Raw genomic sequence first — 15,111 nt, forward strand, 5'->3', positions numbered from 1 at the left:
GCACTTGTCGAATCCAGAGAGTAAGCACACCTTTCATATGGAAAAGATTTTCACACTGGAAAGGCAGAGGCCAGGAGAGAGGCTGAAATGCACCATTTTAGACTGACTCTAGAAATTTCTAGTTTTCCTGTCCATTTAAAGCTAATGTAAGGATACAGAATAATCACAGAAATAAATTATTAATTTAAAAATCTGGGATAAGACTGCCAGAAGTGATAAATGCAAAATACGATGTAGATAATGGGACTAGACATCTAGAAAATGCATGTTTAATAGGAACTTACTATTGCTCCATTCTGGTATTTTAGGCTCTGTCTTACACACCAATGGTACGAAACAATCTGATGGGAAAAAAAAGTCAACCCATGACATTGTGAATTCTAAACCACTCTGGATCTTTAGCTAAAAAGCTGCAGGGGCATGAAACAAGTCCTAGATTTTTTTTCCTGGTTTGAAACAGGCATGGAAAACCAGCTCCCAGTTTTATCATTACATAGGTGATGTTGATCTACTAATGACAAGAGAATTATTTAGGCTTCAACCCAGTACAGCTGAGGACAGGATCTGACCCTAAGATTATAAATTGGATACAGCTGCAGTGAAAGAAAATCATATTAGTACAAACAAAATGCATTTTATGGAAAGGGTGGTTTTTTTCCTTCAAGGATTTTTCACCTCCTTGCAAAGAACTAGAGAAAGTGAAGTTAAAAATACCTTAGAGCTCCCCGTCAAAGTGGTCAGTGCTCCTTTAAAATTCAAAAAGGCTTTCCCTTGAGTAACAGGCTTATCAGTTTTCCTGAATTAATGTGTCCACAGGAGGCAAGAAACATGTTTCTGTGTTTGAGTGACAGTGCAGATGTCACTGCCAGCCTGCAAATGTTCCCAGCCCTGCAGCCTGGTCCCTTGGAGCTGCCCTGGGCTGTGCCCAGCAGCACATCCACCCCACAGGTGGGAATCCTGCAGCTCCAGAGTCCCACAGCCTCTGTGCTGGGGCTGGGCACGAGCAGAGACCATCAGGGGCTGTATTCTGGCACTGTGGGAAGGTTACTGAGGTTGTAAAAGATACTGAAATGAGTATTTTGATTTCCACAGCAAAGAGGGAGGCAGCTCTCATGAGCCAGGAATGAAGCCTGAAGGTGTAAAGCACCAAGGTAATAAGATGTTTGTTCCTCAGCAGCATGCATCATTTGCATGCCTGTGTTTGCCATCCTGATTAATTAAGGAAAATCTAGATGGGCTTCTTTTATGATTAACTATGGGATGTACACTTTTATGTTCTCCATCTCATATCTACAGCACCAGGCTAATTTTCCCCACACATCTTTGGGATGTTAAAATATAGTGAATAAACTTTGGCTTTGGGTACTGAGAGAAGCCTCTGGGTGCCCCAGCTCAGTGGGGAGCTGAGATACCATCACCACAGCAGCTCTGCAAATCCAGAGCACCACACAAGAAAAAAGGCAGAACAAGATGCAGATAAGACAGCATTTCAGATTAAAGGAATTGAGATAAACAGGATTTTAACTGACCTTAGCATTTAGAGGAGTGGAATCTATCCCCCTGCAGATCACTTCCCATTTAAAGCCAGTGTAAGAGCTGAAAGTGTAACAAGGCACACAGTGCCACAATTAACCTGGAGCAATTGGCTCATCCCAGGGAGGAGCAGAGCTCAGCATGAGGAGCAGCCAGGCCCGTGGCTCTGCTTCTGGGATCAGCCTGGGACTGGGAAAACGGATGGACTTGGGTCTTGGGGGCAGGATGGGCAATGCCTGGGTCTGCCTCCCCAGGGAGCCTCACCTGGCTCTGGTCAAGCACCTCCAGAAATCAGAGGCCAGGCCAGCAGCTCCAATGTAATTATTGAGGGATTGCTGAGGGAAGCAGCTAAAGGCTACAAGTTTCAGCCAGCTGGAATCTGTAAGGAAGCCATTTCTGGTACAAAACCTGCTGCCAGCAGCTGCCTGAGGTGGGACCAAGCTGAGGGGTTTGAAGCTCATCCTGCATCCCACAGGGGATGCAGCTGGCACTGTCATCTCCAGAGCCTCAGCATTACACTGCCACAGCAGCACTGCCATCCTGCTCACCCAGCAAGGCCACCAGGGCAGCTGCTCCTTTGCTGTCCACTTTCAGATTAGAGTAATTGAGAGGAGCCTAACTGAAATTTATAACCTAACTGAAATTTATAACCTATAACTTGAGCACCCAGGAGAGGAGGTTGCACCTGGGACAGATGAGACTCATCCTGCTTCCCCAGGACCTGTTTGTTGCAAAGGACTTCCAGGAGCCGCTCTACCATGCAGCATTTCTGTGTGTCCATTCCCTCTGTGGAGTCAGTGTGTGCAGGACCCCTAATTAACCAAATGTAATTAGCACTGAGCATTTTCATTTCAACCTGAGTGTACATAAAGTAACACCTCTTCCACAAATGTCTGGTGTGTTGGGAGCTCTGGGGGATTGTGGACACACAGAGCTGCAAGCACAGAAGGGTCTGTACCTAAATGCACAGCAAAGGTGGGGAAAGAGAGCCTTATTAATCCTGAAAAAACAGCCTGAACAATCAAGACTCGTTCCTCTGAGAGCAAGACCTTTCCTTTTTAACCCAGCACTAGATGTGAGCACCTCTGGTTTGGATTTCCAGGGCACTGTTTGTATACATGAAGTTACACATGTCCAACCTGGAGAACTCCTTCCAGTGCAAGGCTGAGCCCTCAGTGTCACTGCATCCCACATTTCCTTTCTGTGGAGGGAAATTCAGCTCTGCATGGCATCAGCAGGTCACAGATCTGATTTTGCCCAACATTTCAACAAGTTTCACTTTGTTTTTATCACGAGAGCATTTTGCCAATGTAGTTTTGGGCTTCTGTTCTTGCTGAGCTCTCTCCAAAGCCATTGGTGGCACCAGGTGCCACTTGGCTAGGATTGGCAGCAGGGACACCAGGTACAAGTGTCCCCAGAGCTGATCCAGGCCCTGCCTCTGGCTGCACAGGTGCATTTGCCACAGAGCTGCAGGGAGGGGATGTGCAGATTGCTGCCTCTGTGCTTATTTATGCTCCCAGCTGGTTTGCACAGCTTTGTGAGCTCCTGCCTGAGACGTGGGGATCTCTTCATCATCTTCCCATCTGCCAGGGACACTCAGCTCCTGAAAATTACCTTCCCCCAGCTGGTATCCACAGAAGGTCATTGTCCTGAATAATAGTCTTGGGTGGCAGTCATGACAGAATAAAAGGATGGTAGAGTGCTATTACCTTGCATTGTGTGCTGCTCTGGACATGACTTTTTCCTTCTTTTGCCAGTCCTCCTCCATGCTCTTACCATCTATCAGTCCCTGAAGGTTTATATCAGTAACATCTTGAAACCACTTTAAAGAAAATGGGTTCAATCTTCCCCTTGATCTTTACATAAAACACAGACATCAAGAGGGAGTCCCAGGTCTGGGATGAACACACAGAATATGCTGTTTCAGATGAAGTTTGTGGCTATTAGGATCAGAAAGCCACATGAATTCTCTGTTTGGTGTGAGTGGGCAGGAGAACCTTCAGAAGTTCCGTGATCCTGAACTTTTCTGATATTTTTCAGGCCATGCCTAATTAGTACCAAAATCAGAAAGCAAAAATTTCAGCCTGAATTATTTATCACCTCATATTAATAAAATGCACTGCAATACACATCATGGCCCAGTTCACAACAACTGCAGATAAGATTAATCTTTCACTGATGCCATACTCCTTAATATGAAAATATAATTATCTAGCTGAAGAGTTTCTTAAATGACATACTTTCAAACTGGTAGGAGCAGAATTTATCCTTGTGTCTGGTGCCAAGCCAAGTGGAAAAAACATTGGAACAGAATTGACAAAACACGTGTTGGTTCTGTCTATCAACATTTCCACCTTACAGAGCCCTGTCACTGTTCAACTCCAACCTGGTCTCAAATAGGGATATAATATTTTCCTTCCTGAAATGTGATCCTGGGGAGAATTCCAGAACTGCAGGAGCACACTGAGAGATAAAGTGCTTGGGCTGCAGCAAACCCCCTCCAAGTTAATATACACTTACCTTGCCCAATATGGAAATTAAAAGAAGGACATCAGAAATTATTCTTACCTTGAAATTACTAGTATCTGCATTTAATGTCCATTTACAGGTGTGCATGGCGTAAGCACAAAGTATTTGCTCCAAATGCCTTTGAGAAAAAGCCACACCTTCAGTCTGCATAGTCTGCAAAGGTCAGCCCCTGCAGTTTCCTCTGGAATGCTACATCCAGAAGATGTGTAATAAACTTTTAGAGTAGGTGTATATAAATATCTCTTTTCAAATTACTCTACTTTTAAAAGCCATTTTTTTCCCTTGGAGAAGCTCACAGTGACTACAGGAAAATCTAGCAGCTGTTTCTTTGCTGATCATCAATAATGAACAGTAGAGTTTTAAAGCCTGATAGATGGATATATTGATGGCAAGGAGGTTCAGAGAAAGATAAATGCTGCCCAGCCAGTGAGGAAGGCAAGAGAATGAAGGAGGGGATGCAAGTGAGCTTATAAAATGGATTTTCTTGGGGGAAAAACATCCATTTCAGGGTTACATGCCCAGTATCTTAGAAAAGTAGTTTTGCTGTACACAATATGTAGAACTTAGTATTTTTACATTTTATTTAATGCTTTAAAGATTATTTCCATTGTATGTTTTAGGCATAATTTCATTGCTTTTGCTTTGTGCTCCTGGGAGCTGGGCTGCTGTGGGATATCCTCTCCATCAGAAACAGAAGGTGTGTGTTGGTTTAAGGCATAAATCAATGGGAAAGGTGACACCATCCCAAATGCTGGCTGCCTGATCAGCCTGCCTTGCTCCATGCATCCTCTCAACTTGTACTTGTTTGAAAAACAATTAAATTTTCCAAATGACTTGCTGTTAATACAAATGCATTTTGACTGTCAGTGCCACTGGTGGTTCTGCAGTATATGGAACATAACTTTATTTCCACCCAGAGCCTCAACAGAGAGCAGAGAGAGATTAACCAGCATTTTAGGCAGCAAAGTGTGAAATGGTTGGGTCAATAACTTGCCCCCTACTGCTGTCAAAAGCTGGAAAGAGAACATCAGTGTGGAGTCAAGTGCAAGTCTAATTGTGCTGAGAACTCCAGCCTGGACTCTCCAACTTCACTGAATATTCCTCTCTGTTGCTGTGTAATCACAAAAGCTCGGTCAAACCAGCATTAATCTGCTCTCTGCAACTACCCTGTGACAAGAACCATTGGAAAATGGGAAAATGCAGAGTTTTGTATGTTGGAGCAGCTGTAATGACTCATCAGAAATGCCCTGTGTGCATCCCAGGCATGATGGTCCTGGGATTCACCATCCACAACTGCACCCCTGTGGAAAGGGCAGTTCAAGGAGAAAAACTCTGCAGGATTATGGATGATCTGCATCCCTCCTGAGGATGCTTTTACAGAAGGCTAACATCTGGCTGCAGGTTTGGAGCCATCTTCAACTCATCTGAATACAAATTTAATGAATGCCAATTATTGTCACCATCACGAGTGATTTAAATACGGGCAAGTTCAGCTGATCTTGTCTCAATCTATTATTTAGAATTTTGCAGTCACAAGTCCAGGGCTATAACTGATGTGATAGCAAAGCAAACCAAGCCAAGCCAACCCCCCAAAGCCCCAAATGAACCAAAGCCCCAAGGGAGTTGCTGATTACCTGTCCAGCCTGCAAGGCAGCAGCAGTAGCCGGTGACAGGGTCACACCCGTCCGCGTGGTTGCAGTCACAACGCTCACTGCAATTAAGGCCATATGTTCCATCCTTCAAGAACAGAAATAAAAACCCTCTCAGTGATCAGCTTTTTGTTCTGAAATGTGCAAAATCATCTATCACGTCCCTCTTAATGCTGAGTTGCATTTTTTAAATTAACATACAGAGAAGACAGCAACTTAGTGCCTAATGTCTCTATACAGAACCAAATGAGGAATCACTTTAAAAAATGACATTCAAGAAACTGCAGATAACACAGCAATAGCTCTGATAAAATACAATGCAAAGTATAATACATCCAGTTGACTGCTAGAACCCCAATCTGTTATTTACACTTGATTTCCTCAGACATCACAGACAAATTGAGCTCCTCCCCTGCTCTCTGTTCAGCAGAGCTATGGGGACTGTGACTTAAGGGGATGGAAAACCACCCCAAATTGTGATTTGCACTCACAGGACAAGGCTGGTCACAGAACTCCCCCTGCCATCCTGGGGAGCAGAGGCAGAAGCCATCAGCTGGCCTGCAGGACGCTCCATTGCTGCAGGAACACGTCTGGTTACAGTTCAGCCCCCAGCTTCCACTTGAGCAGGGAATAGAGCAATCCACTCCTTGCCACCCTAAGGAAACAGGGGAGAAACAGCATCTGGGATGTTTTCATGAAAACAGAGGGACAGGCAGCTGGCAAGCTGCAGCTCTTTGCTTCTAGGACCAGTTTCTTGGTGTACATTAGGACTAACTTGGGGTCAAAGACTGACCCTTTCACTATGACCTCCCAGCTCCATCTCCCAGCATCCCTACACACAGATGGAGGTATCACAGCCTTGGCTGTAACCAGATTTAGGTTTCTGATGCCTTTCTGGGAACTGCTGGGACAGTCCCTCTCTGTCAGGCTGGAGACCTTCTGACCTACAGGACTGCAAGAACTTTCCATGTGATGCTGCCTGTTTCTTACCTTTTTTTTTTCTTTCTTTTTTTTTTTTTTTTCTTTTGAGAATGCTATTTAATATAAAGCAGCTATTACACCTAAAATAAGACCAGTGCCATCATTTCTAGCCATTAAGGCTCAAATTTTAACTACCAGGAGCACAATGACTTTCATTACACTGCAGCTCTGTGTCATGGAGTTGAGCAGTAACTCATGGTTTATACACCCTCATTAAATGGGGTTCTACAGTGATCCATTAATTCATGTTTGAAATGCCAGATTTTATGGTTATTTGCCTCACTTCTGTTTTAGGGCCTATGTATGTCATGCAGGCATAGCTCATGTTGGGATTTTGGGGGAACAGAAGAGCTGCTGTGCCATGAAGCAGTGGAGGAATTCTCAGGTGGTCACTGGATCCATGGGATGTGCTCACCACCACATCCAGGAGAGAATTATGGACATGTGTGGCAAGAAAAATGTCAGTCACCTTGGAGCAGGCAAGACTTCTTATTTCCCCAAATAAATGAGACCCACATCCTCAACCCTGTGTGAGCTCAGGTGATAGAGCACATCTGCACAAGGCTGGGGTGTCACCATGTCACGGTACAGGAGGATGGCAGCAAGGGCAGAGAGCCAGGGCCCACCCCACAGTGCCCAAGGGTCTCATTCCTCTCCAGGGCAGCAGGAATGAGACCAGCCCAAGGAGGAGATGGGCAGGCAAGAGTCAGGAGCAGGCTGGTGGGGATGACCAAGGCCAGGCACAGCCCAGTGCCAGGGGCTGCAGGACACACAGGCAGAAAGCTCCTTCCACTCCTGTGCCCAGTGGCTTTGGAACCTGGGAGAAACAGGGCAGCAAAGGCCTAAAAACCCAGCAGCCAGAGGATTGTTCTGCATTTCCTCTGGAGAGGAGCAGTGTTTCTGCTCCCACACCCAGTTCTGTGACATGCTTCTGCAGCAGAGCAGGGAAGTCTGGCCCCTGCTCAGGGCAGAGACTGGACTTGCAGCCCTGTTGAGCTGGGATACCTGGGAGAATAAGAAAATGGTGAAGTTCCTGACTGCACAGCTGTGCCACTTTCAAAGGGACAGGCACTGATGGCAGGGAGCTGTTAGATGTGAATTTTGTTTACCTTCTTTGCAGTAGCACAGCCCATCCACAGGGGAACAAGTGCCATCGTTCTTGCAGTTGCAGACCGAGGAGCAGTTGGTGCCGTAGGTCCCTGCCATGCAGGGAATGGTGCAGTCATCTCCCTGCAACCCACAAAAGTCAGAGTCAGCTGAAGAGATCTGGCATGCAGGAAATTCCCAGCTCGGCACAGGGAAGCTTTCTCTCTCTAACAGTGAGCAGAGTGTTGTGAGTTGATTGCTGAGCCTTCAGCACTTGAGCAGTCACCGCTGCTTCCCATGATTATGATGCAATTAGTGCTTTGATTGACTTGGAGGAAAGGGACAAGTTTCTGGCATTCATTCAGCAGGAGGTGGGGAAGTTACAAAAACAAACCTCCTAGAGCAGATGTTAGATCATTAAGCAAAACATCACTTACGAAGCACTAATCACAAAATATACAGTCTGAAACCGTGCAGAGATTGCTCTGCGGTTCTTGGAAAATATATTCTAAGAATAGGGTTGTTAAAAACCAAAAGGATCTCGTACATGCTCGTCTTCCACAGGTTGGCAGAGAGGAAAACGACATGGCAGGTGCATCAGAGCTTTTTGATGTGTAGCTGGTACCTGCATTTGTTTTCAATTAATTTGCATGAGATTGTGACTTTAGGAAGAAGGCAGACCAGGAGTGATGTGTGTGTCAGAGACAGGAGGCACACAGCAGAACACAGAAACGTGGGCTCTGTCCTCTTTCAAATCCACGCGTGGGCAAAGGGAGGGAAAGGAGAATAAATAATTATATTTTACAGAAATACAGAATGCTCTAACACTACATTCTGGTGTGCTGTATGCACTGATCAGCTTGTGGTTGAAAGGAGAGACACAGTTCTTACTAATACTGTTCATCTGATACAACAAGGGAATTAAAATGTGAGCACAATAAGGTTTAAAGCAATTGTGGTTTAACCTCACTAATTGAGGTTTAAGCCTTAGTAAACTTACTGAGTCCCACAGCTGGGTCTACACATTAACATACACAAGGTATTTTGGCTTCCTTTTCCTCTGTGTGTAATCCTGACTTTCACATTGCAAATTAGCTCCTAAATTTACTACTTCAGTGAGTCAAACTTAAATAATTTAGTTCTATGCCAGGGAAAGTGAACCTACTACAAGTTAAAAGTAACTCCATTGCACGGTGTGACCTGTACCATAGCTCAGGGGAAAAGACATTGGTCAAAATGTATTTTTTCAGGTGAGAGGCTTCAGTGTTTGATAGGAGGATCCATTTATCAGGAGTGAAATGTGCACCATGTCAGCTTCCCTATGCTGTGACAAGTTCCTCCAGGAGCCTGTATATCACACAGCAGACACCCAGACAGCACAAGGAAATATGAACAGATTTCTGAGCACCATAAACCCCCATCTGCTTGGCTGGAGCAGTTCTCCCTCACACCAGTGTGACTCATCCTATTTTAGACCTTTTAGAAAAAACTTTGTTGCAGGGGGAAGGAAAGGAAACAGTTAAAATATACTGCTCACAAGTAAATCCTGCAAGTCTCTGATTTTTGAGTGAAGGCACTGTTTGTAAAAGATGCTATCTTTGACCTTGGTGGAGTAAAACAAGTGTCCCTGCAAAGGCCTGGCAGGAAAAGATGCTGCCTTGACAGGCAGCAAATCCAAAGCAGGCTGCCCCTCATTACCCTGCCAGCATGCCTATGCAATGAGCTCCAGGAACCCGGGCTGGCAGAGGGGCATTCAGTCTCCACGCCTAATCAATCCTCTGCCTTTCTCCTGTGTGTGACAATTAGACAGCCAATTAGTGCCACTTAGGAACCCTTATCCTGTGTGAATGAAACTCCCAACTCATTTCATGTACTACACAGAACTGCTGGTACTGCTAATAATTTCTATGACAACTGACCTTATCTGGATTTGAACTAGTGATCCAGAAGGAAAAGAAAATTCCTTTGAAAAGGAAAGGGGAGCAGAGTGATGTGGAGTTAAAATACCCCTTGGGAAGTCACATTAACCAACCACAGAACCACAGAATCATCAGGGTTAGAGAGACTGAAGATCATCCAGCCCAACCATCAATCACTCCAAAACCACATCCCCACATCCTGACACCTCTAAAACACCATCTGGGCCAGGGCTGGAGGCAGCAGGAGGATTTCCAGTGTCTCAGCTGATGTTCTGTGACCACAGAGCAGCTGGTGTTGGGGGCAGTGCTCCCTGGCCAGGCACAGCTGCACTGCATTCACTGGTTTTCTGCCATCACTTTGGATTATCCCAAAGGAAAGGGATACAGCTCCCTGAAAAGGGGTTGCAGTGAGGTGGGTGTCAGTCTCTTCTCCCAGGTAACAAGTGACAGGACAATAAGGTGAGGAAATGGCCTCAAGTTGCACCAAGGGAGGTTTAGATTGGATATTAGGGAACATTTCTTCACAGGAAGGGCTGTCCAGCACTGGAACAGGCTGCCCAGGGAAGTGGTGGAATCACCATTCCTGAAATCTTAAAGAAACATGTGGATGTGTCACTTGAGGACATGATTTGATGGTGAACACAGTGGTGGTTCTGGTTGATGGTTGGACTTGGTGGTCTCTGAGGCCTTTTCCAACCTTAAAGATTCTGTGATTCTCACAAGCTGAACATCAGGCTGTTTGTTTCAAGCCTTTGAGTGTTGGCATTTGCTTTAATGTACTTGGCTTTATGGACTGACAGAGCTGGACACTCTGGCTGCCCACCATCCACTCACGTACTTTGCAACAAACCTTAACTGAAAAAAAAAATACCTGCTTTAATGAGATTTCTATCCCCAGGTTTGACAAGTGAGACCTTCAGAGCTCTCTGAGTGACAACTGCCAAATACACTTAACTTCTTAATTACATAAGAGGAAAATGCACTTGAACTATAGCACTGGCTCTAAGATTTTATTAATTATAAATGCACACCTTGTTATTAACATTTTGAACTTGATTTGGGAGAATGACCTCTGAAATGAAATGCATTCAGGTACTGTTAAAGATATGTAAATTCCACCTGCCTCTCACCACCTGCCTGAGTGGATAATGCTGCAGTGTATGCATCCAGCTGTTAATGAGTTATACATTCTAATAAACTGATTTCAAATTGTGTGTATTGAATCTTCACTCTTGCAATATGGTACTTTATATTTCTATCCTACTTAGTAAAATTAATCAACAGCTGTGCTCCTTATGTTGATTATTCTTTTTTTTTTCTATTAAGATTGGGAGGTTAATGAGGATAGTGCAATGCCTGGATGTGGTATCCATGCTAGGAAGGAGCAGCTAATTCAATCAAACATATAGCCCTGGAAATGTTAAAGCTATATTAGGAAATTGAGCTATAAATAACTTGGCATTTTCCATCTCTATGTTCCAAATCAGAATGACCCATATGGACATCACAAACTTCCAAAGGTGTTTCATTTTCAATATTTTCACTTAGAAGGGCCATCTTATAAAAATATACCCCCAAATCTATCCACTGGATTGTTTCTTATTTCAGGGGTCAAACCTGACTTTAACATAAACCACAGAAAATCTCTTTAGGGAATGTGGGGTCAGGGCCAGCTGTGGGAAGTGCCCTGCTCTGTGTGGAGCAGCACATTCCTGCTCTCTGCTCTGCATCACCCTCGCCTGGGAGAGGCCACCTCAGTGCCACCAAGGACAGGGTGTCCCACACCTCACCCCTGCTCAGAAATTCCCTCTGAGCCTCTTCTTGTTTGAAATCCAGACCTGAGGAGAGCACACTAACATGGCAAAGATAGAGGAGGGAAGCTACAACTCCTGGGACCCAAAAAGTCCCCTTGAAGTCAGAATGGATGGTAGCAGTGACCCAAGCAGCCCCACCTATGACTTTCCATGCCTGTAAACGCTTCACAAACACCCATTTTTGCTGGAACTGACAGGCCCTTCCCAGCACCCTGAGAGCTTTGGGCATCCAGTTCTCGTTATGGAATTCTCCCCCATGGATTGAGGGTGAGGTCCAAGGAACCAAACTCCATTAATAACTCAGGCTGCCAGCTCACATCCATCAGCATCAAATATTAATAGACTCCGAGGGCCACAGCATCCATCTTTCTAGATGGCAGTCAATAATCTGTCTTGCTTCTGTTCAGGGAGAGGAGAAGATTTTCCTCCAAAAAAATTATTATTGTTCAATATTAGTAGAGCTTAAAGACACAATGCTGCCTTAGGTGTTGGCTGTGTTAACAAGCTCTGGCTGCTTCAGAAACTGTTTTCCCTGGATTAATGTTACAGTTCTTGTTTCTTTTAAAAATGCATTCCTGCTATAAGCAGTGATCAACTCCCTTAAAAATCGTTTTCTGGTGATCAATACACAAATTTGTATTTATTCCTGTGCATTTTGGATTAGGACTTCAAGTCTGTGAAATGCATTTTGAAAGGGGAAAAAAAAGGGTATCCCAGACCATAAAGAGAGTTAATAACCCAGCAGTGGTCAACAACATCCAGCAAAGTTTGCACCCGCAACTGGTCTGTCACAAAGTTTGCTATTTAAGGATGTGAAATTAGGGATTTCAGAAGTAGCTACAATCTACAGGAATACAATTCCCTTGGAGGGCTGAAGTCTGGTTCCACTGAACTCAGTGGCAAAACAGAAAATCAATTTTCAAGGCTTCCGCAATGCAGAAGAGGAACAGGATGTTATTGAACCTGGCCTCAAGTTTGCATGACAAAGACCTGGGTGACAGCTTTGCTCTGGAGGCTTAATCTGCCGAGGTGCTGAAATTCCTCAACTCCCACAGGTTACTGGGGGCGACTGACAGCGCTGAAAGGCAAAATCCTGGAACCTTTGGTAATGTGCAGTGGGACTCCAGCTAATCAGAGATTCCTAACACCCCCTCTGATCCCTCCCTCGCCCCCTCCTCGCCAGGCTGGGCAGGTGAATCAGAGGAGCAGCCCCTGGCTCCAGCCCAGGGATGCTCCAGCTCGGCTCCCAGAGCACTGGGTGGAAAGGAGGGCAGAGGCTCCTGTGTGTGCTGATCCGCAGATCAGGGAGGCCAAGGGCTGCTGCTGTTTGTACCTGGGGCCTGTGTGTCCAGATAAGCTGATCAGTATGGATTTAGCACCTACAAATGTATATTTCTGTGTACACACAGCACGTGGCACACCGGTGTGCTGGGACATGGTGGCTGTGCACTGATGCACATCACAGACACACTCCTCTATATTTACTTATTTAATTGTGACATTTACAATTAACCCAAAGTGGTTCTCCACAAACATTCCCTCAAGGTAAACATATGGTATCCAGCAACACAAACTGTCAGAAGAAACTAATTTCCTTAATGGTGTTCAGTGGAAATTACTGTGCTCTTCATCAGCGGATCAGCAGCAGGGGGAAACTTTGTACTTGCACCGGGTTTGTCCTCCACCCTGGACTCAAACAATTTATTCATGACCTTACTACACAGCATCTTTAGTTTTCCAGACATAATGATGTCCTCTGGCAGAATTCCTCTCCCCTCTGGGTGTTACTAATTACTCCCTGCAGAGGCTATTATTGGTGCTAATGAAAAAATGCAGTGAAACCTTGGGGAAGGCTCCTGTGCCAAGGGCTCCGTGTGCAGGTGATTGCTGTGACTGAGCACTGACAGAAGTTCCCTTGCCCACCTTGTAACACGATGTGATGGAGCTGTGCTGGGGTCTGATACACATCTAAAAGGACAAAATGAAACCACCAGTGATCTTATTCAATCTCCTTCTCCCTGTGCCCTTTTCATGGGAAAGACAGGGGAAGGCAGAAAGGATGGGAAAGAGTTTTCCTACCCTTAAAAAAGTGACTCTACAGCTCATGACTCATCCAAAGACAGAACCATCGGCAGCCTGAATGCCAGAGTCTTTCACGAAATCATCAACCCCTCCAGGAGCCATCTGCAAAGCTTTCCCCAGCCTGCACCCCGGTGACACTGCAGTTCTCTCAGCAAAACACAGAGATGCCAAGCACGGATCCCTTTGGGAATGAGCAGAACCTCCCCTTTGCTTCCTATAACCTTACAGGGATTTACAAACCTTTACAAATGGATGTCAGCATTTTATTTCACCTCTGAATTTGTGCTAATATGCTAATTCATACAGTAAATTTCACAGTAAATGCCAAGTCCAGAATTACTCATCCTGATACTAATTCTTAAATTTGATGATGGATCAGAAGTATTCAGCAGAATACAAACAAAATGGAAACTTCATTTTTTATAAATAGAGAGTAAGCAAAATATTATAAATAATGTCAATTTTAAGTACCTACAGTACTTTATTAGATACAATTTAATTTTACTTTACTGATCATAGTCTTTGCTAGCAAAGCTCTGAGCTCTGAGTGAGAGGGGAGTAAAAGTTACCACAAAATAACTGTAGTTGTTATTTTCCAAACTGTACAAAATCTGGTTAAATTTCACAGATTCCTTTTTTATAATCCCAAATATATTTGCTGTGGCCTGTTATAGGCATTACTCACATTACTCCCTCATCAAGGCCACAGAAGATCCAGGACCATTTGTGCTCATTTCTGGCCTCTCAGTCCCCAGAACCTCTCACTCCCTGCCTGGGTTCCTGTTTCCCACTGCACAGCCTCAGAATTGACCTGAATGCATTAACAGTATATTTGGGTTACCTTTATTAAAAAAAACCCCAAAACCCCCCCAAAAAACAAGGAGTACTCACCCTATGGTCCCTGGGCTAGAATGGGTTTCAGAGCAATAATTATCCATCCATCCATCCATCCTCCCTCCCAGAAGGGACCTTTCCCAACCCATTGCCCAGGCACCTTGGGAATCATTTTTCACAGCTTGGGAGCACCTTTGGATAGGATTTGGCTGCCTGGGAAATAATTTGAACCTATCAGAATGGGAGAACTTGTGCAGCCCCCCAGTGTGGGCATGGTGCATGGGGAAAACTGGAATTACCTGGACAGGGCTCATGGTTTCCAGCCCAGCAAATCCCAGCTGTGAGGGGTTTTTTGTGGAGGATGCAAGGATTTGTACATCTCAGGAGCCAGGCATTGCCTGTTGGTTCAGGGTCCTCTCTCACTGGGACTCCACTGGAAATTCATCTTTTCCAGAGGAGGGTGCACAGAGTCTCACCACTCTCCTGCCCTCCAGCAGCTTGGCTCCAATGTGCTCCACACAGCCAAAAGGAACAATGCCCTGGCACAATAAAACTGATGAATAAAAGCAGCAAATCCTGGCTTTGGGAGGGTTTTTTCCCCTTCATGAAATCCAGTGAAAACAAACACAAATAAAACCTTCATTAAAAAAATTGGATTTTGCATACTAAAAGCCAGCAAACCTG

The 15,111-nt window shown here is 44.9% G+C and overlaps 1 protein-coding gene across 7 annotated transcripts in view; it reads right to left on the reverse strand.

Annotated features, from left to right (window-relative positions):
- The window catches only part of MEGF11 (multiple EGF like domains 11), a 250,413-nt gene that overhangs the window by 46,270 nt on the left and 189,032 nt on the right, over positions 1–15,111 (reverse strand). For all 7 annotated transcript variants that reach the window (XM_058033855.1, XM_058033851.1, XM_058033853.1 and 4 more), the window contains 3 exons: positions 7,802–7,922; positions 6,203–6,366; positions 5,697–5,799 (listed from right to left, as the gene is read on the reverse strand). In XM_058033855.1, the coding sequence (XP_057889838.1) occupies positions 5,697–5,799; positions 6,203–6,366; positions 7,802–7,922 (388 nt within the window). The remainder of the gene's footprint in view (positions 1–5,696; positions 5,800–6,202; positions 6,367–7,801; positions 7,923–15,111) is intronic.

Source organism: Melospiza georgiana, chromosome 13 (genome assembly GCF_028018845.1).
Source record: "Melospiza georgiana isolate bMelGeo1 chromosome 13, bMelGeo1.pri, whole genome shotgun sequence".
NCBI classification, from domain to species: domain Eukaryota; kingdom Metazoa; phylum Chordata; class Aves; order Passeriformes; family Passerellidae; genus Melospiza; species Melospiza georgiana.